The 18,177-nt window shown below is 49.7% G+C and overlaps 6 protein-coding genes across 6 annotated transcripts; 3 read left to right on the top strand and 3 right to left on the bottom strand.

Moving 5' to 3' along the window:
- Nucleotides 1-280: 280 nt before the first annotated feature.
- Nucleotides 281-1,079, bottom strand: EI90DRAFT_3292310 (uncharacterized protein). The gene is made up of 3 exons (XM_039067324.1): nucleotides 866-1,079; nucleotides 549-813; nucleotides 281-496 (listed from the first exon to the last, which is right to left on the bottom strand). Exons 1-3 carry the CDS (start codon nucleotides 913-915, stop codon nucleotides 359-361), a joined length of 453 nt encoding a protein of 150 aa, XP_038911248.1. The 5' UTR covers nucleotides 916-1,079; the 3' UTR covers nucleotides 281-358.
- Nucleotides 1,080-1,277: 198 nt separating this feature from the next.
- On the bottom strand, nucleotides 1,278-1,592 carry EI90DRAFT_3130229 (uncharacterized protein; the record flags this gene model as incomplete). The annotated part of the gene is made up of 1 exon (XM_039064282.1): nucleotides 1,278-1,592. One exon carries the CDS (start codon nucleotides 1,590-1,592, stop codon nucleotides 1,278-1,280), a length of 315 nt encoding a protein of 104 aa, XP_038911247.1.
- Nucleotides 1,593-3,961: 2,369 nt separating this feature from the next.
- EI90DRAFT_3076485 (uncharacterized protein) lies at nucleotides 3,962-7,557 on the top strand. Its single transcript, XM_039061655.1, has 5 exons — nucleotides 3,962-4,232; nucleotides 4,286-4,523; nucleotides 4,586-5,354; nucleotides 5,411-5,853; nucleotides 5,915-7,557. Exons 1-5 carry the CDS (start codon nucleotides 4,128-4,130, stop codon nucleotides 7,324-7,326), a joined length of 2,967 nt encoding a protein of 988 aa, XP_038911246.1. The 5' UTR covers nucleotides 3,962-4,127; the 3' UTR covers nucleotides 7,327-7,557.
- On the top strand, nucleotides 7,535-10,977 carry EI90DRAFT_3146940 (WD40-repeat-containing domain protein; the record flags this gene model as incomplete). The annotated part of the gene is made up of 8 exons (XM_039065480.1): nucleotides 7,535-7,550; nucleotides 7,948-7,987; nucleotides 8,067-8,416; nucleotides 8,444-8,645; nucleotides 8,681-9,692; nucleotides 9,729-9,906; nucleotides 9,965-10,519; nucleotides 10,556-10,977. 8 exons carry the CDS (start codon nucleotides 7,535-7,537, stop codon nucleotides 10,975-10,977), a joined length of 2,775 nt encoding a protein of 924 aa, XP_038911245.1.
- Nucleotides 10,978-13,919: 2,942 nt separating this feature from the next.
- On the top strand, nucleotides 13,920-16,519 carry EI90DRAFT_3292308 (uncharacterized protein). The gene is made up of 3 exons (XM_039067323.1): nucleotides 13,920-14,220; nucleotides 14,269-15,813; nucleotides 15,866-16,519. Exons 1-3 carry the CDS (start codon nucleotides 14,163-14,165, stop codon nucleotides 16,447-16,449), a joined length of 2,187 nt encoding a protein of 728 aa, XP_038911244.1. The 5' UTR covers nucleotides 13,920-14,162; the 3' UTR covers nucleotides 16,450-16,519.
- EI90DRAFT_2372682 (uncharacterized protein) lies at nucleotides 16,358-17,940 on the bottom strand. The gene is made up of 2 exons (XM_039052943.1): nucleotides 17,093-17,940; nucleotides 16,358-17,041 (listed from the first exon to the last, which is right to left on the bottom strand). Exons 1-2 carry the CDS (start codon nucleotides 17,778-17,780, stop codon nucleotides 16,458-16,460), a joined length of 1,272 nt encoding a protein of 423 aa, XP_038911243.1. The 5' UTR covers nucleotides 17,781-17,940; the 3' UTR covers nucleotides 16,358-16,457.
- Between the last annotated feature and the right edge of the window lie 237 nt (nucleotides 17,941-18,177).

Genomic DNA, 18,177 nt, shown 5'->3' with positions numbered 1-18,177 from the left:
GGTGTTGAGGCAAGGGTGGCAATAGGGGGAGAGGGAGGAAGAAATATTGGTGGTTGGCTGGGAAAGGGCAAGAGTGGGTATGCAATTGGGTATGCAGTATATGGTTGTTGAGATGGAGAGTGTAAGGTCGGTGTGGGTTCCGACCTGGGTGACTCCTCAGTCCTCTAGCTGTCAAGATTGTAGGCTGTATTGAGCTTAGATTTGACAGGGGTGGGGGTAAAGAGTAAAGAACCCTTTACCCAAGCCCGAGCTATACAAATGTAAATACAGTTGTGTACAACAAGAAATAAAGTAATAAACACTGCTCCACCATCCATTCCTTACAGAGAGGGCACAAGAAAGTGAGCTGTTGTGACTGTTATGGCCGTTGCTTGCACAGAAGGGACAGCAGTAGCCACTTGTCCATGTTGTTTGCACTCCTGCCCAGCCTTCTGCTTCTGGGAAATGAAGGTTTCACATTGAATCCATGTTGGATCGCCCAGTGGAAGTGCATCCCCTGAATGGATTCAATGTCAGATTTATCCAAGGATGCAAATCAAATTCCCTACAATTTTGTGGAAATGGAACAATCCAGTCTTCTGGGAGTAAGTTGTGTGTTGAAGCATCCAGAGCATCCAGGACTTTATCGGAGTTGCCTGGCAAGAAGAGAGCATTTCCCCTTGCAAAATATTGCTGGAATGCTTGTGCCGGTGTTTTTGGGAGTGGGGGCAGGGCCAACCCCATGATGTGGTCATTGTTCCAGCATGCACACCTGTCTTTGTTGAGTACATAGTAGTCAAGATTGTACATCTATGGCATAGTTGGAGTAAAGAACTGAGAACAAGAATTGAGATACACTTCAGAGAAGAGCCACACAAGGACTCACCTTTCACCAGAACCCATATTTATGGCTCCTGAATGCATTTCCAATGACATCGCACCACCAGGGACTCATAAGGTTCCATGATGGCCATGCTGTCAAACTTTCCAGAGTTCCGTGAAGACATCCTAGCATTTCATGATAGCAATCACATTTGGACATCTTCGAAAGTTCCGCAAGTCATCAAATAGCGAAACTAAATGCCTGACATGACCTGGCCGTGTCCAGTGTGAGGATCAAGATTGAGAGCCAGTTCCCCGTTGATACAGTCATCATCAACGGCGAACGTGGAATGGCTGTGCAAGCGCTAACATACTGTATTAGAATACAATTCTACTGTATTAAAAATAAAAATCTCATCAATTGGCCAATTTCTGAGGTGATTTTCCGCGAAACATATTGATACCCATTTCACTGTTTATCGGACAGATTCCCTCAAAAGCGCTGTAAGCGAGGACACATTTATGACCCTAAGTATCGTGAAGGATGCGGAGCTGAGTAGATTGGCCAAGATAATGGCGGCAAATAGACGAGGAGGCCAGGTTATGAGGTCGAATTTCTCGAGGACGGCATTCGCAATGACCTGTGCCACGACTTCGAGAGACGGCCGGAGAGCTGCAGTCCATGACTTGGGGACGAGTTGAGGATGGGTGGGTGTTGCCGATCTTAGTAACGAGCTTCTGGAAGGACGAGCATCAGAATGAAGTACGAGATCGTCGTTAAAGTAGAACATAATTTATCCGACGAGGTCCTCTAGGTTCCGAGCTAGAGGGTGGAAAAACACTTGAACTGTCTCCAGGCTCCCTGGAAGACCGTAAAACAGGGTGTGTTGAGTGTTTTTGTACACTGGGCTGATGGTGTGCTTCGGCCCAGCGGCTACCTTAAGTTTTTTTTTTCTTTCCCTAAAAACAATTTCCCCAAGCTCTCGGTTCGACGAGCCAAGTGCCAATCTACTGGTTAAGTGCCTGGAAGCTTTCCCCTTCGATGACGACCAGCCCTAAAAACATTTTTAAGCGTGATTTTTTGGCAGCCGAAAAATGCTTCACTATTATTTCGGACGGAATCCATGCATGTTCCTGAGCGCTTACACACGCACTGCACCGACGCGCGACACTGAAACCAATCAGCTCAATAGTTGATCTTTCCTGCCGTCACAACAGAAATTAAATTCTACCACGAGACAGTAAAGAAATTAATTGATGACTGATGGGCATCAGTGAGGAAAAGTGGCACAGTGCCTGGAGGTGGATTACGACCCCTCCGATTTGCCGATCGTTTCATCATAAGGAACAAGTCTGAATCCATCATGCCTACCGAACGTCTTCTGAGAGATAGGGGAGTTTCACGAGTAATGGAGTAACCCAAACAGGCCAATGACTTTAACCACTTGTTCAGTACGCTTTTCGCAAGGCCGGTTCACACCGAATTGCAAGAGTTCTATCGTGTTATCGTGAATTGTAAGGCCAATGCGTGCGTGCAGATCGAATGGGGATCGTGTTACCAGAGCAAGTCCAGATCAGACCAATCGCAGTCGTATTCAAAGTCTGTAAATTATGACGCAGCGTGTGCCCCACAGACAGATCAACCTACGAAAGAAGGTTTAAAACCATCGCACGAGGGTCGAGGTAGGTTCAAGAATTGAACCTGCTCTCCTTGACGTCATTTCTTCCGTTCGATTCCTACGTGAGGATCATGCCTGCATTCGCCCCGCCATCTTCAATCTTTCACGAATCGCGTGGGCGCCTATAGCTCAGACCCTATGCAAGTGTCTGGCATCCCCGGTGATCCTGGTGGCTTTCTCCCATTACGCGAGGACACACTTACCGGTCGTGAAAAAAGGGGACGTTGGGAGGGTCAAGTATTGCATCAGGAGATGATCGTTGGTTGCGTATGGAGGCAGGTTGATACTAGGAAGTAACCGGCCAATGTCCCGTTTTCGCTCTGACACGTTTCGAATTGATCCGGCGGCTGTCCACGACATGCCGAATTCGCCCGGCGCAATCTTCATTGGAGGTATCGTGGCTTGCGCAACACTCCCTCTCGATAGCCATTCCGCTTTTGGACTTGGGAGTGATATCATTGGGATCGACATATTAAAACCTAGTCTGGAAGCGCTGTACGTGGGCTGCATCCAAGGAAGAAAACTACCTTGCGTGAAGCGCTGGGGAACACGAGTTGACACGGGGGGGAATTTGACTAGAAAAACAAGGTGTGATATCTCACCTCAGTGACGTCGTAGGAAAGACGTAAACGTAAAATTTTCACTTTATTAGTAAAAGCACTCTGAATGGCGCACAAGCATGGTAGCCTACATACCAGGAAAGGAAACACTACGCCACCACTCTCAATAACGTAAGCTAGTTGCAGGGTGGGGCGATGGCGCGCCCGACATCAGGCACGATAACCAACATACAATTCATTCTCCCCAACGCACATCTCGATCTTGTCTGGGTCGGGTTGCGCTGTGGCGGTCGCCGGGCTGCGGCTTAGGATAGAAGTGGAAAAATTGGGATCTATATAGCTCGGTTCGAAGCCGGTGGCGACCGGTGTGGCTGGGGTACTCACCTCAGCAACCGTTAACGTTGCACGGCCTGCATGCCGCAATTGAAACCAGTATCAGACAATGGATGTTTCGTCAGGGGAGTTCCGCAAAGTGTTATACCCACTTGCTCGTATCTCACTCCTACGGCTGTGTCCCATGGACCTGTCACTCCTTGATCTCAGGGGAGAACATAAATTCTGGGCTAAGTTAAAGGCACATCCGGGATGAATCCTAGCTGAGGTGCAATCTCTAGCTTACCTGACTTGCGGGGTAAGAACATACGAGATGAAGTCTACTCTGCAGCATGAAAAGTCTCTTCCACCCCTGACCGAGTCACAGGGTATAGGGGCATCCTGCCTAACAGGATACGCACTTGTATGAAGGGCTTAATCCTTCGGTTTCTCAGGACTATCAATGGGCTAGATAGCAGGCAGGCGTTACCCGACTCCAATGATTTCCAGGCACTTCACTGTCTGTGGTTATGTGGGGACTGAATGGAAGGGCTTAATAGAGTGTGATTGTTTGTGTGTACATATTTGTTGCCACCGGGGCTCATTTTACTTCTTCGTGTTCAACAAGGCCCCACATTCAGTTCTGAAGCGCGACAACATCCCAAAAGCTTGCATTTCCTCATAGTCCCGGAGTAGAGGCTTGATCCTACGTTTTCGTGGGTCCTGGCGCGTTTCTACACGTTTATAATCTACTCCTCGCCTCTACAAGTCTCCAATGTCGTCAGATAATATTCTGCTTAATTCTCCTGCTCTTCACTCCCTTAAACGCAACCAGCTTGTGCAGCTATGCAAGAGGCATGGGATAAAAGCAATAGGAAAGGTTGGTTTTTTTTGTCGATTAGCGATGTTTTAGAGGGTTGAGCTTGCTTGTAGAATCCAGAACTGATCGGGAAGCTACAAGAATATGGCAGAGACCATCCTTCTGCGATCGATTCTCAGCTCGGAAGCGGGGAGGGAAATGCGGAGGAGACCCATAGTGGCGAAATAGTTGCGCCTCGACCTAGCGAGACCTGGTCTCTCATCGAGGAGCCCCCGGAGCAGGAGTATCGAACACACTTCCAAAACCTATCCACGATCAATGAATTTGGAACCGGCGAAAGCTCAAGTAAATGTAAGGTCTAAGTTATCTTTGAAATGATATAGGGCCGATTTACGTCTTTGTTGTCGCCTTAGCTTCCAGTGTGACATCCTCGATAAAAGCACTTGCCACTCTCTTACATGGATCGTTCTCCTCTTCCAAGTCAAACCTGCTGGCCTCCAGCTCTATGACAAGCCTCCCTGCCCCGACCGAAACCTATCCCTCGTCTCAACTGCAACACGACGATGTGAAAGAGTTCGAACCTTTCAATGAGCCCGAACCCGAGCCCGAGCCAAATACATCAATAAATTCGGTGTATATGAACGAGGCTGGTCTTGCATCAACAGTTCGACTCGTGGGGAAGCCACCTTCTTCTCCAGATTATGCCATGCCTTCTCCATTCAGAGGCAAATCTGTAATTTTCCCTTCTTCATCCCCCATCTCCCCAACATTCGACAAAACTGAGAGTTTTCAAACGCCCGATTCGCACTCTGGTAGCGCCTCTTCAGACCACGTTCTTCCATCTGTTTCTCAACCCTCCGACGCCCTTCCCGGAACCCCTGATGTCCATCCAAATCGTCAAGCCTCGCCGAAATTCAACCTCGCTCTCACACATGCGACAACAGAGTTTACGTTCCGCTCACCGATGCCTGGTGTTTCGATGGACGAGGCCAAGAAAGCGAGTTTGCGTGCGGAGATTCTGCAAGAAATGAATCGCCGCTTGCTTGTGAATGACCTTCCTGCGACCGTTACCGTTGGTTTTTTCAACGAGGCGAGTAAGAAGCGCGCTCGTGAGCCTGAGCCTGCACCCGAAGCAGCAGGGTACTCACGCTTTGTAGCTGCCCATGAGCGCGAGTTCAACAAGTGAGCTCGTTCATGCATTTGGTTCCCGTTGACATTCTTAGCCCTTCGCATAATAGGATGCCCTCTATTTTGGACGACCGTGCGAGGGTACGCGCTCGACAACGTCTTTCCAACTCACCACGCAAATCATCTCTCGCAGGGGTCAAGCCTCGAACTTCTCATCTCGTTCCAAGGCCAAACCGAACGTCCTTTGCTTCTCGCGGCCGAACTCCCACTCGACCGTCTGTTCTCCAAATTGGAGTTGCTCCTCTGGCCGGTGAGGAAAGAGCTGCGAAACGAGCGAGAACCTCCATGAAAGGGATAGCACCCTCGATCGTACTTGAAGAGAAGGCAAAGGAAGTCGTGGATCTGTCGGCCATGGCGAATAAGAAGATTGAGGCTGCTGTAACAGCTGCCAAGAGGAAATCGATGTCCAAAGCTCGAGTGAGTCAAACCGGGCAACGACGCAGAAGTAGCGTCGGTCGGAGAAGTCTTGGAAAGAATGCCGTGCTTGGCAGCAGTGAGTGGTGGTCTTTCGGGTCCTCAACAAATGAAACTGAATCAATCGCGTTGTAAATTAGGTAAACCGAAGGGCCTTATGGGTCGATTCGGATTTTTGAAGAAGTCAGCCAAGTCCGTCATGAAGAGCGTGTTCACCGCTGTTGTGGGTGGAGAGGGTGCGGCCGTAGCACCTGCAGGAGTCCCTCCCACAAGGGAGAGCAAGGATGGCGATGTTGCGACCTCTACCTCGTCGAAACCTGCGATTGCAAAAGACACTTCAATAACCCACGCGCCAAACCACACGAAGCCCACTGCACCTTCTGTCGGTTTCCGGCCAGCCAAGCCAAAAACTGCTACACCCTTGGAGGCACCTGCAAAACCATCCCGCCCCGCCCCGCCAATTCCGTCACAAAAACCATTGGTGCGTCCGAGCATACCCTCCCTCACTTCCACCACCCAGGGACGGTCTACCTCCAGCAGAGGATCTGGAGCTTTGAGTACCACCAAATCCTCCAGTGCGCTGGGCAGCGCGTCTAGCGCTCGTTCATCTACATTATATTCTCGATCTTCGCGGCTTTCTGGAACCACGAGCGGGACCGTTTCCTCCATCGGGCTTCTGAGAAAGCCGAATTTCTTGTCGAAAAATCAAACCAAGGATGGAGACACATCCATTTCCACACTCTTCGCGCCGACAGCTTCCTCTCTTGCCAAAACTCGCGCGCCTTCACTCAATGGGAGCGTTTCTGGGAGCGTGAGAATTTCCAAATCTGGGACGAGGAACTCGACAGCCTCGAGCAGTGTCTTGTCTTCTGCTTCTTCCCGTGGATTGGCCAGTAAATTTGGATACGTCGGGAATGTGAAACCTTCTGGGGCTCAACCTTCTTCGTCTGTTGGAAGATCTACTTTTTCACCCACCAGTTCAATCCTATCCGCCACTCCTTCAAAGCTTCCTGTAGCTCAAGGCTTTAAATTCAAATCCTCTGATTTTGCACACTTGAAGTCCCCTCCCACTTCTTTGCGCTGCTCTGCAGTTAGGATTCTTTCCCCTAATTCAACGACCATCAACCCGATATCAGATCCGCAACAAGCCGATACAACTATCTCTACTCTTGCCACTCCCGCTCCCACAACACTCCTTCCCAAAACGGGGATGACTTTCGAAGCAGGCGTGACACCCTCTCGCCGACCTCGCATCTCTCGCTCGAAGGTCATCGCGAAGTTGGGGGAACAACGCGAGCGGACTGCCGGTGCTGTTACCAGTCCCGCTAAGACATTACGTTTGTCAGGCGTCACCGCTAAGCGGACGTCATTACAACAGGCCCGTCCGAGACGGTCGATGGCCGCAGCAGACAAGAAGACTCGAGCCATTTTGGACAGTTATGCAAGAGGTCAGAGGAGGAGTGATGTACTTGCTGCTAGGGCAAGGAGGAAAAGTGGGAAGAATGCCAAATTATCTCTCCCTGGCGAAGGTATGACACTAATGTCAAAATGACATGTCATTAATTTGTCGAATCGTGAGATATTTGGGGGTTGTTTTTGTCATTGTGATATGCTTTCCATGCATCGCAGCTTTCCCTCATGCCTACTTGGGTTTCTTGCCGTTCGCTATCCCGTTCTGGACTTACACTACTGTGTATGCACATTTTTTGTATTTATAGCGCAACACTGGCGTTGTACGATAACGCTGTAAGCAATGTTCTATGGGGTCGAATTTCAGTACTGGTGTGCATGTAATGTATGCATGACGTTGACGGTTGAACTGAATTTTCTCGAAGATCACCATTCAACCACATACACCTGGAATAAAATAATCGATCTTTTTGGCTCCACGCGCCGATATCTGCGGGCGATTCTCCGTGTGAGCCGAGAGCGCGCGCGTTATTGCCTTTTACTGATGCGAAATTCAAATTATGTAATTCGAATGGATCGAATGTCACGCATTCGGATGTACAGGCATAAACTCCGCCAAACTCCGTTCTGCCGTATTACACCAGAGCGTCAAGCCGCCGTGCAACTTACAGGTTTGCCGCTCGGTGCAGAGTCCAGCCAGCGATGAGCTACCCAATGTCGGGGGGTCATCAGCAGACACACCAGAGCTATGGTTTGTCACAAGGTCCGCAGATAATCCTTGGGCCAGCCAAAAAAACCACTGTGTGAGTGAATTATCCACGCCACTGGTTGCACAACGCGTCTTTCGTCGTGTTGACCCCCTTTTCCTCGGTTATTCTTTAGTGTTACGACGACTACGACGACTACTACGACGTATGCTCCCATCACATTGCCACCTTTGCCGCCGCAGCCGACTTTGAAAGATCCCAAGTTATATCCGCTGCTGCATGCGCCTGTGCCGCGGTCTTTGCGTCGATTCCCACTTGTCTTCCCTGGTGGAACTCGCGCTGTTTTCCATGATCCAGGTGATTCGGATGAAGACACTGATCCTCAATGGGCTGGCGAAGATGTCATCGGAGGTGAAGGGTGGCAAATGATGAATTCATCCTCATCTAATCAGAAAAAGGATAAGGAGGTAGTAGTCGGATTAAACGAGGCTATAGACCGCTTTGGTGTTCGAAAGCGGGTGCATAGTGATTCTGGTCTTACTAGTCCTGTAGATGATCCTCACAGTGGCGATGTTGTGATGGAAGGTATAGACGATACTGCTCGCAGTCCGCCTCCTCGCAAGAAGGCTCGTCCGTCTGATCAAATTGTGACTCGATCTCATGCTGCACCTCCATCACCACTCCCATCACCCCAGCCGAGCCCCGCGGGTCAAGTATTATGGGCGCCTAACCCTTCTACTGAGGCTCAAGCTCCGTTTCAGCCGGATCTTTCACTCACGACACTCTTAGCTCTTCCCGATCTGCTTACACATTACATCTCACTCCCCCTGGCCTTCAATCCCACTACATTCTTACCCTCCTGCGTCATTCACCACTCCAAGTGCTTCGCATGATTCATTCCGTCCTTACCCCCACCCTCGCTCGCGATTTCGTCGGGATGCTTCCTCCCGAACTTGCCTCGAACATCCTTCAATTCTTGCCGCCTTCCGCTTTATTTGCCGCTGCTCGAGTCTCCCGTTCTTGGAGGAATCTAGTTGATTCCGATCCTGTCATATGGATGAACCTTCTCAAACGTACCGGAACATGGTTCGGTGGCCCTTCGGAGGTTGCCTTTGCTCAGCGAGTGGAAGAGTACCGCGCGCGTCACCCGCCTGCTTTCAGACGTGGCAGCACTGTATCTTCACTACCCCTTCCACACCCTTATAAGCTTCTCTTTAGAGCTCGCCACACGATCCTTTCCCGCTGGACTCAGACAACACCCAAGCGTTTACACTTCCCTGCTCATGGTGCCTCAGTCGTTACGTGTCTGTTGTTCTCTCGTCGAAGAATCATCTCTGCCTCGGACGATCATTCCATTCATGTGTACGATCCGGCTGATGGGAGGCAAATCCGGATTTTGGAGGGACACGAAGGTGGTGTGTGGGCGCTCGCGGTGTGTTCGAGAAGGATTGTGTCCCGCAATCCTCATGCGTCTCCCAAATATTATGATTTGCTTGTCTCCGGCTCGACTGACCGGACCGTGAGAATTTGGGATCTTGCGACAGGGAGAAACACGCATGTATTTGGGGGACATACGAGTACTGTAAGGTGTTTGGCGGTTGTGAGGCCGACTTGGATTGAGAAGGATGATGGGAGTGGTGTGAAGGAGAAATGGCCCAAGCGGACGTTGATTGTTACTGGCAGCCGGGATCACTCGCTTAGGGTTTGGAGGTTGCCCGGGAGGGGTGAAGATGAGTATAGATGCTTTGGGGCTGATACGACGGAAGACGATCCAGCTGAGGTGGGGCATTATTATTACATTGTCTACAGTTATCAATAATGGCTGACCGGTCATTAGGAGGACGTGCGTGAAAATCCATATCACATCAGGCTGCTAGAAGGTCATACGCACGCTGTGAGGGCTTTGGCCGCCCACGGACGCACACTTGTGTCCGGGAGTTATGACGCTACTGTTCGTGTCTGGGACATTATAACTGGAGATTGTAAGTTTACTTTAACAGGGCACACACAGAAAGGTAGGCATCGACTCGCTATCCTCTTGCACTGGGTTTAATTTTTTTTCCTGCTCTACAGTTTATAGTGTCGTGCTGGATTCCATTCGCAATCAAGTCTGCTCGGGTTCAATGGACGGGAGCGTTAGAATTTGGTCGCTCAAGACTGGTCAATTGTTGCACACCCTCATTGGTCATACCTCTCTCGTTGGTTTACTCTCCCTTTCTCCCACTACCCTTGTATCTGCTGCGGCAGACTCCACGCTTCGGATATGGGATCCAACTTCTGGGTCCCTGCAACACGTCCTCTCTGCACATACTGGTGCTATTACTTGTTTCCAGCACGATGAATTCAAAGTCCTTTCTGGCTCAGATGGAGCGCTCAAGATGTGGGATACGCGAGATGGGACTGTCATTCGTGATTTACTCACCAACATCACTGGTGTCTGGCAAGTCGTCTTTGACGAACGATTCTGCGTGGCCGCAAGCAACGCCCAGGAACACACCTTCCTCGACGTCTGGGATTTTGGGATGGAAGGAGATGACGACATCGAGGCCGCTCGCGTCGGCGAAGAGGATGAGGAAAGTGAGGACGAAGATGACCACGAAGATGAGATGATGCAAGACGCAGCGTCCAGTTCACACTACATCGACAGTGTGACGGTTTCAGCAGACAACGAAGAAGAGGTGGTGTCCCAGCAAACATGGAGTGCATGGGAGCCTGGGACCAGCGAGGACACGCAAAACTCAAATGCTCAGTTTGAAACATATGTTGGTCCTTCACAAACTTTTGCAGCCTCACCTACCCTCGAGCTTCCGGATCCGACTTCGCCCTCTCCAGTCCCTGGCCCGTCTAGCTCCTCCAAACGTGGTGCATCCTCAAAAGATAAGGGCAAAGGCAAGGCGGTCGCGACGGCACCTACCGCTCCCCCCTCACATGAAACACCGCCGGCTTCGACGACCCCTCAAGCTATGCCACCGGGGGGATACTCTGCATGGGCACATGGCGCCGCTCCTGGTGCTCAGAGTTTCACCGCCGCTATGGCGGAAGAAACACCATCCAAGTCCCAACGATCGACGAGACAACGTCGATGATTCGGATACCGAACGGACATCATGGACAATATTTCGCCTTCGGCTTGAAACCAGCTCGCATGTCCTTACATGGTTTCTGCCGTGTTGGCAAGCGAAACTTGTTGCATGATTAGCGTTCATCGATTCACCTGCATCTACCTCGCTCCACATTCATTATAGGACGCACCACCAACGATTTAAATTCCGCACCTCCCCCCCCCAAATCATCACAGGGTTCCCCACAATTACCCAGATACCACCCTCGCCACCTGCATCCCACTACTACAATGTTTCCTTTTCTGATTCTTATTCACCTTTGTCGTACCCGTGATTATTTTCGCGCATGTTCCTAACAGTAATGAGTTATTGGGAAGTGGCCGCACGATGTGAGACTCGATGGAGTGAGCTTCATATAATAGGGGGTTTCACGGTACTCTAAACAGGTCTAAACTGAGGTCTAAACTGAAATCCTAGACTGAGATCAAAACTGAAAAGTCTTGGCAAAATTGACCAGTTTAGCCAGTTTAGCTCTTGGGGCTCACACGCCCCAACTGGTCTAAACTCAACTCTAAACAGCTTTCTAAACTCGGACTTATCATTCTCTAAACTCCATGTCCCTCTAGTACTGTACAGTTATCCCACGGATCCAAGGATTTGTCCTCTTTCAGTCACAGCGGGCACGTTGGGTAGGCATAACCCCTCTCCCTTGGATGTTGTCCTTTGTGCAGCGCCTGTGCTAGTGTTCAACCAGTGAGTCTCATTCCAGTGCCGAAGGACGCTATAATTTACATGCATGCTTTAGACTTGCCATACCGCTGCACCAGTTCATGATACAACCCACACCCCACTTCCATGAGTGCCCCAATCTGGGTCTGATAGTCCCCTATACCTCCGACACCCCCGTTATATATCCCTTACCTATACAAGCTCATCCCCAAAATTTTCAATGCACATCCGTTTTCATTTGTGAATTTACTAGCAAATCCATATGTACTTCTACAAGCGCATCATCCCACATGTAATGGTACCCGCTATCAATCGCTGTCCTACTCCATGGGCAAGAGTGCAAGTTGGAATCATAGGGACAGTCGGTGCTAGTGATGGAACTTGAGATAGGACTGGCATTATAACCGTTACATTCAAACTAGAATCATCCATTTCAGAGCGTATACACCCAGTCCATCATGAAGCATAGCACACACTATCAGCCCTGGTGGTGAGTCAGGAGGAAAGTGTGGACAGACAAGTGCCCAACGTCGACTTCAACTACCAGTTGCATGGTTACATAAGCCAAGCACCTGATACCTCAGACGGATTTAACGAACCCAGGGACACTCCAGTTTAGACTCCAGTTTAGAGTGCTTACTGTGAACGCCCTCAAATCGTGTCTTAACAGCGGCTTAAGCCCGCTCCAAAACTCGCTCCAGTATTGTGCAGTTTAGACTCGATTTAGACTCTCAGTTTAGCCCAATCTAGCTTACCGTGAAACCCCCTAATGTTGAGGAAGCTGGGTTTCTAAGCACGTGTGTTACCTGTTGATGATAGCCGACTCAGTTACAGAGCTGGCTTGTCAATGTAGCATGATCTGACAAGACTGCGTTTGTACGAACAATCGGACAAATACGCGAACGATGAAGTGGATTACTGCGCCAGGGTCAAAACGTGGGTGATGTTGGGCGGAACTGGGCAGTGCGATAATCTCGTTGCAAAGCACAGCGGAGATGGATGTGCAGCGTGTTGCAGTGCTGAAGCCAACCATGCCAGCAGCCAACGTGCCGGTTAACGCACTCGGGATTGATGCACACTTAGCCTCCCGGGTATGGTGCGCTCGAGTCGATTGTCCTGTCCAATAGATACTCGACCCGATTGCCCAATGCGCGGGACACCTGTTCGTCGCTGTGGTTGAACATCCATTAACGTACGGGATAGTTTTCCCGCAGCCAGTTTAGCTCGCTAAGCCATAATATCTAGATAACTAGATGGGGATGGCTGTCACCAGTTGGACGTTCCCCTGTCGCCGATCATCAGTTATCGAATGCTTTGAGGAGGATTCAATACATGTGCGTCTATTTTTCCGCGCAAATAGATTGGGGGCAGGGGATCCCTCCCGCAGATGCCACGGGAGATCTGATCTATAGTCCACTGCATTGTCCTTTCCGATGCGCATGCTAACCAAACAAGTCTCTATAGCTAATGCTAATATAATAACTTTCACTCATGGGTTTGTGAATCAATTTTGGTACCCTGAAGATTTTCATCCTTCAAAGCCTTCTCGCATCGCTAACCTGGTTGCATCTAACACACCCTCACAAATAAATCCCACTCGTGCCGCCACCACGCTTTTAATTGACACCTTCCGCATGGCAGGATTCGACCTTAGTGGAAAGGCAAGCACACTGGGTATACACAGCAATGGTGGCTAGTCGATCGAAGGGGGAAACTAAAATAAATCGTGTAGTACATATAAGGGATTATTTCAAGTCGAATCGATGGAAAGAACCCACCTAAATTATTTGGGCCATCCGCCTTACTAACAATATTCGTCAGGGCCTAATCCAACAGCATCCCTCGTAAAAAGCCAGACTATGCAGGTATCTGCGTGATGCATCAACGAGTCCCCGTGATTGAAATGTTCTTAAGGCTGGATGGGAGCGGGGGAACAGAAGCATAAAGATGGGCGCTGGGAGGAAATGACGCCGCAGTGAGGAGGCACCTAGAAGATCACGGACCAACCTAACAGATGCACAGTCCGAAATGCATACTAAATCCAAACGCTGATGAAACTACGTTGGATTTTCCCTCATCGGTTCATCCAGCGACTCGCAGCCCTGGCTAAACATCTGCAGTATTAATCGTTACTAAGGCAGCCTCTATGATTTCATAGTATTTCGCGGCTCGGACGAACCAAGGAAGACCAGTAATACTTCGGCTGAGTCGAACGTGGCAGTGCTTTCCTTGTTTGTCGATTGCCCACTCACCACGATCGCCTCATATATACATTCAGTTGTACTACAAGTCTCAGTTGTACCGGGATCGCCGCACTGTCAACGCAGTTGCGGACAACAACAACTTGTGGCCAAGGCACAGGCTCAACCTCCGACCCCGCTCCGTCTGCTCTTTGGCTGGCCAACGCCGGTAGCTCCCTTCCCTACCAAGCCTCAACCTGCTTTTGTACCCCTTGAAAAAACCCCTTGCTGTTCGTGCTGATGACTTGGGAAGAATATGACCAACGAGAGGCACAAGATAACTACTCATCATGCTCCGGTTCGTGGAATGCCCCCTTACAGTGTATTAGCTCAAGATCTTCACTAGGGCCAAGCGCACCTAAACTGAGGAAGAGGCAGACATCTTCTCTGCGATCCCAAAACACAGCAAGTACCAGTGTTATCGCTCTGAAAGAGTATGAGACCCGTTTACGCTCCGTCTCCGACGCTGCTGCTCAAACCCCATTTCTCTACGATGCTCCCACCCCACCCACTGCCTCGTTCATTGGATCCAAGCCCCCCGAAGAGGAGAGCCATGTCCAGGTCGACTTCTCCGTGTATACGAATGCTATCTTTGGATCTAACCACAGATATCCTGGCCTCGATACCGTTGCTGACGATATAGCTCGAAGTGACGAGTTTTCTCGATATCGAAAGACATATCTTGAGCGATACTGTGCCAAAAAGAATGCGCCTTTATCCTCGGAAGTGCCTGACCCTGACGTGGATCTAATGCGATTGTTCAACTTTGTTGTTTGGAAAGCGCCATCATTCGGGTTTTCTCACCAATATGCTCACGATATCCATTATGGGAAACGTCCGGAAGAGCTTGGCACAGTGCGGCCGAAACACCCAATCCCCCAACCTCGCTGTCTCGGTGTTGAATGTGTCGCAATAAAGAATAAGGAGCTTGGTTTCGAGTTTTCGAATTCAATACTCGTTATCGACTGCAACCCTAGTCTCGCTCCCCCCCCTCTCGTCGACTATGGGTTTCCCCGGGCTGAAAGCGACACAGAGTACCTGTCTCGTATTCCCGTGGAACCTCGCTACGATCATTCCCCTGGGGGGACGAAAAGACCTCGTGATTTTATACTCATAGGCTCAGCTGCCACTCGCCGGCCATCAAAACGTCGAAAACTGCGACATCCGCCCTCCCCTGTGGCATCCTCTCCCCTTCATCCAAATCTTACCCAGTATGCTACGGAAGCCATTTGCATCCCTGGCAATAGGCGTCATGTTCTTGGTCTGCATGTCGAAGGTGGAATGTTACAGTTCTGGTACTTTGACCGTGCTGGTTCTGTCTCTTCGAGTGCGCTTAATCTTGAGAAAGACGAACATCAAATTGTCGCTACTCTCCTTCATCTCTCTCTCGCGAACAAAGCGTGCTTGGGCTACGAGTCCTTCTTCAAGCTGTCTAGTGAGAGGGGTGGCCGGAGAGAATGGTGGACCGCTGAAGGCCATGAGATTGAGGTTGGAGGCGAGCACTTTAAACTTGCTGATGTCGTCCATTCAGCATCATCTTTATATGGGCGAGGAACTACAGTCTATGGGGCCCAAAGGTTGCATGGGCCTGAAAATGATCCCGCCATACCCAATTCGGTCATTGTCAAGTGTGCTTGGCAGCCAATATTGAAACATAATGAAGATGAGCTTTTTCGAATCGCCCATGCACGCGGAGTTGAAGGTATCGCTAGACTCTACGGCTCTACCATTGTTGGCCGACTCTCGGAAGGGACACGCGGTAGATTGTGTGACCAGAGATATTATCAGGATCGCGAACTCCGTGTCCAGGTAATGGGACCGCGTTGTGTACCACTTTACAAAGTCAAGGACCATAATCATTTTAAGATGGCGTTCATATCCTTGGTTCAAGGTATTTATTCCGCATTTTATGATTGTTTGTTTATGTATTGACATTACTTCAGCACATCATGATTTGTACGAAAAAGCAGGTATTCTGCACCGCGATATTAGTATCAACAATCTGATGGTGGATTGTGGTGATCCCTGTAAAGGCATCTTGATTGATCTGGACATGGCGGCTCTTGACAGGGATCCAGATACCGACGTCCTTCTGGATGTTCCTGCATTACCGGGTGCAACTTTACCATTTCGCTCTATTGAGCTTTGTTACCCTGATCCTCTTCCACGTACTCGGTATCGACACGATCTCGAATCCTTTTTCTTCGTGCTAATCTGGATGGCACTGTACCGAACCAAAGAGTCGACTGATAGTTATTTTTCGCAGTGGAGTGCAGGAAAGTGGTCCGAGATACGTATGTACAAGCGGGGCTTCCTGATACTCCCATCAATCGCATACTTCCCAGATTCCTTACCTCTGAAGGAGGAGTGGATTTTACCCTTGTGGAAGGTGTTCAGTGAGGGATACATGGCCAAAAATAGTCACTATTCGGGTGCTCAGTCAACCGAGAAAGCCACATTCGAGGAAGAAACACTAGATTATCACGTCTCGCATAACATTTACATGAAGATACTCAGAAGTTCGTAGCACAAATTTCACCCCTCTAACGCTATCATGAAATTTTCATAAGTTATGTAATTCCCTGCGGTTCCGCGGTCCGCCCCAGACACAAGGGCCTTGTGTCCCGCTTCAAACATTGAACTGAGTCTCCTCAAGCTGTTAACAAGCCTGTCATTTGACGGCTTTGCTTTAGTCAACTCCGAGAAGAAGTCATCGTGACCATTATCAAGAAGGAAGCTACGCTTTGAGTTGTATATCATCTTCTTGCTTCCAATTTGCCAGGATGATGCAGATCGGCCATTACACTCAACGTTTGCGAAGCTGAGGGTGAGCCAAAGAAATGTCCAAAAGAAGGACTCGAGATCGTGACGGTAGAGGTGAGGTTGCGGTTTATCGCACGATTCGAGAAGATCCAGAGCCAAGAAGGGTGTAGAAAATGTGAAGGGGACCTCATCGGGAACGTAACCCCGATCATCATCCGGACCGCTTGAGAAGTCCAAATCAACGAGGAGCGCTTTGGCCGCGATTTTTTGAGGATCAATTTTTCCCTCCTGCCACATGATGTTTCCCGGGTTAATATCGCGGTGGAGGATACCCCTCTCGTACAATGCACGATGAACTGTGGAAATAAGTAAGAGAGACATAACTCATAATTAAGAGGAATACGTACTCGAAACCCATGAGCGCATCATTTTGAGAAGTTTATCAGGCTGTGCTAATAAGACCTTGCGATCTTTCCTCGGCTTACCATCCATTCTGAGGCCCCAGACAGGTGAAAACCTCTTCTCCATAACTATGGCTCGCAGCACACGGTCACCTGGAAGGGACTCTTGAAAGGGCAATAAGTCTTCGAGACGGCCTCGGACACCATGAGATAGCGTCCCAAGCTCTCCAGAGAAGACAATCTTTGGGAGTCCCTGAATGTCGCCAGCCCTTCTATACAACTCGGCTTCAGCCGTTCGCGAAGATGGCTGCCACGCTAATTTAGCGACATAGATATGGGAACTAGGGTCGCCGGTCAATGTGACAGGAAGGATGCGTGTGCCTCTGCCACTCAGGCAACGATGCTGGTCGAAGGGGTGATTTGACGAAATCCTTGCTACGAAGGGGCCTGCATTTCCAGAAGGGTCGTCCGAGGGTATCTTTACAAGACAATCTGTTGGATAGTGCGGCCATGGACTGTCGTGAAAGAAACACGGGTCGAAACCAAGATCCAACGAGGAGGCAGAACCAATTGCGGCGACAGCATCAATGAAAACCTCGAAGTCATTGTCGTCTCCTAGTTTCAAAACTGAGGTACCCAGAGGGCCTGCACGGTCAAAATGCCATAACTCCACCATGTCGTTCACCACCAACATCCCAACCGTGAAACGCTTCAATACGTTCGCGGAGAGACTTTCCAGAGCATATGAGGCCAGTTGTTCTCGACAATTGAGGGAAATTCGAGACTGGATGTTCTTGAGACTTTCTTGGAGATCATTGTAAGAAAGTTTCACGGGTGGTGACTGAAATCTTGAATCTGACAGGAGGGTGGTTGCGTCCCTTTTAATTTCTACAGGTATGAGAACTTCATCCCAGCGAAGATCGTCCTTCGGAGGAGTGGAGCCTTTCCTTCGAGGCGGGGGTAGAGAGCCATCGGCCCGCTTGTGCACAAACACACCATCAGGTCTAGACCGATATCAGCTTTCTACTTTCCGCAATATCAACACGCAAGTCAACAACACAAACCTTCTGTCAGCATTCTTCACCGCCCCT

This window comes from Cantharellus anzutake (genome assembly GCF_015039405.1).
Source record: "Cantharellus anzutake strain C23 chromosome Unknown EI90scaffold_64, whole genome shotgun sequence".
In the NCBI taxonomy this organism is placed as follows: Eukaryota; Fungi; Basidiomycota; class Agaricomycetes; order Cantharellales; family Hydnaceae; genus Cantharellus; species Cantharellus anzutake.
This window is presented reverse-complemented; position numbering and strand designations above follow the sequence as displayed.

Bases quoted from the DNA above. Each gene is read 5' to 3' on its own strand.
- EI90DRAFT_3292310 (XM_039067324.1), bottom strand. From the start codon at position 915: ATGTCATTGGAAATGCATTCAGGAGCCATAAATATGGGTTCTGGTGAA. The intron at 814-865 runs GTGAGTCCTTGT...TCTTGTTCTCAG, and splicing joins AATATGGGTTCTGGTGAAAG to TTCTTTACTCCAACTATGCC. The intron at 497-548 runs GTAGGGAATTTG...GAATCCATTCAG, and splicing joins TGTTCCATTTCCACAAAATT to GGGATGCACTTCCACTGGGC.
- EI90DRAFT_3076485 (XM_039061655.1), top strand. From the start codon at position 4,128: ATGTCGTCAGATAATATTCTGCTTAATTCTCCTGCTCTTCACTCCCTT. The intron at 4,233-4,285 runs GTTGGTTTTTTT...GCTTGCTTGTAG, and splicing joins GGATAAAAGCAATAGGAAAG to AATCCAGAACTGATCGGGAA. The intron at 5,355-5,410 runs GTGAGCTCGTTC...TTCGCATAATAG, and splicing joins CATGAGCGCGAGTTCAACAA to GATGCCCTCTATTTTGGACG.
- EI90DRAFT_3292308 (XM_039067323.1), top strand. From the start codon at position 14,163: ATGACTTGGGAAGAATATGACCAACGAGAGGCACAAGATAACTACTCA. The intron at 14,221-14,268 runs GTTCGTGGAATG...GATCTTCACTAG, and splicing joins TAACTACTCATCATGCTCCG to GGCCAAGCGCACCTAAACTG. The intron at 15,814-15,865 runs GTATTTATTCCG...ACATTACTTCAG, and splicing joins GTTCATATCCTTGGTTCAAG to CACATCATGATTTGTACGAA.
- EI90DRAFT_2372682 (XM_039052943.1), bottom strand. From the start codon at position 17,780: ATGTTGGTGGTGAACGACATGGTGGAGTTATGGCATTTTGACCGTGCA. The intron at 17,042-17,092 runs GTACGTATTCCT...TTATTTCCACAG, and splicing joins GATGCGCTCATGGGTTTCGA to TTCATCGTGCATTGTACGAG.